The 1560-nt window shown below is 65.4% G+C and overlaps 1 protein-coding gene across 2 annotated transcripts in view; it reads left to right on the forward strand.

Moving 5' to 3' along the window:
- Positions 1-1560, forward strand: part of TMPRSS6 (transmembrane protease, serine 6) — a 24539-nt gene that overhangs the window by 19158 nt on the left and 3821 nt on the right. For both annotated transcript variants that reach the window (XM_004675687.2, XM_012720670.1), the window contains exons 13-14: positions 587-703; positions 994-1162. In XM_004675687.2, the coding sequence (XP_004675744.1) occupies positions 587-703; positions 994-1162 (286 nt within the window). The remainder of the gene's footprint in view (positions 1-586; positions 704-993; positions 1163-1560) is intronic.

Below are 1560 nucleotides of genomic sequence, written 5' to 3' on the forward strand. Positions count from 1 at the left end.
ACCCACCCAGCATCTGCAGAGCACTTGGAGGTAGGCAAGGCAGTGAGAACCTGGGAGCAGAGGCACCATGGCCCCTGCACTCAGAGGTCATCTGTGAGTAGGCAGACATGCTGGGTGACTCTCTGCCCCAAAGCCTTTGTGACATGACTTCTGCTAGTGGGGGAGCCTGGCTGGGTGGTGGAGATCAGGCAGGGAAAATGTCCCAGAGGAAGCAGTATCTGAGCTGGGCCTTGGAGGGTCAGGTCTGAGTAGGAGACCAGTCAAGAGCCGAGTGTGGCAGCTAGGTGGGGCCAGGCCGGGGGCATTACTTGCCGGGGGAGGCCTTCGTCTGGCAGGACAGGCGCTGCCCTGCCTTGGAGTCTGGCACAGCTTTGTCATCAGGGTCCACACCTGGTCAGGAGCCCGGGAGTGACAGCCTTGTTCCTGACAGCTGGGGGCAGAGTGGGGAGGGCTGAGGCCCCTCGGGGGACTTCAGTGTGATGGGAGCCTCCTGGCTTCTGGGCTCCACCTTCCCTGGTCTTGTCTTAGGGGATCCCTCAGGCATAGGGACCCACCCCTGTGCCCTGTCCCCCGCGCCTTCACCCAGGGGTGCCCTGTGGGACCTTCACCTTCCGCTGTGAGGACCGCAGCTGCGTCAAGAAGCCCAACCCGCAGTGCGACGGGCGGCCTGACTGCAGGGACGGCTCGGACGAGCAGGGCTGTGGTGAGCCTGCCTGGACGCGGCTGGCCGGGCGCTGGGAGGAGGCCCCTCCTGCCGGCTGTCGGGAGTCAGGAGGGAGACGGGGAGGCCCACAGGGCAGCTGGAGGGAGCCCCGCTTCTGTCTGCATGTCCCCGCCGCCGTCCTGAGCTCTACTGGCCTCTGGCCGCCGGCCCCTCCCTCCCCCCCTTTTCTCCCCCCACCTTCTGCTCTGAGTTTCTGCTGTTGGTGTGCCTGTTTCTCACTGGCCTTTCTCCGGCATCACCCCTTCTTACCCTGCACTCTCCACCCCCAGACTGTGGCCTCCAGGGCCCCTTGGGCCGCATCGTGGGTGGGGCCGTGTCCTCAGAGGGAGAGTGGCCCTGGCAGGCCAGCCTCCAAGTTCGGGGTCGCCACATCTGTGGGGGAGCCCTCATCGCTGACCGCTGGGTGATCACAGCTGCCCACTGCTTCCAAGAGGACAGGTAAGGCAGGGCAGGGGGCCCAGGCCAGAGGAGGTGGGGGAGGGAGGTGGGAGGGAGGTACAGGGGTCTGAGTCCTGGGCAGACTGGCGGGGGGGGGGGGGGGAGGGTTCAGGGAGACCCTGAATCCGGCTTTTCTGGTCCTCGGATAGGGGCCGAGCGCCACCATGAGCCAGCTCTGGGCCGAGACCGGGCTCAGCCTCCCTGTGCTTGATTTTTGCTGTCTTGCCTTCAGCTGTGGCAGTGATTCATTCGCTCGCTCACTCATTTGTCCACCCAGTAATATTCGCTGTGCTTGGATAGATCCAGGGCTGTGCTAGACAGTGGGTCAGGCCCCACAGGCAGCCCCAGGGGCCAGAGGCCACGCCCCCTCAGGCGTCCTGCCTGCCTGGGAGTGGGGC

This window comes from Condylura cristata, unplaced genomic scaffold, assembly GCF_000260355.1.
Source record: "Condylura cristata isolate star-nosed mole 26May11 unplaced genomic scaffold, ConCri1.0 scaffold00004, whole genome shotgun sequence".
NCBI lineage: Eukaryota > Metazoa > Chordata > Mammalia > Eulipotyphla > Talpidae > Condylura > Condylura cristata.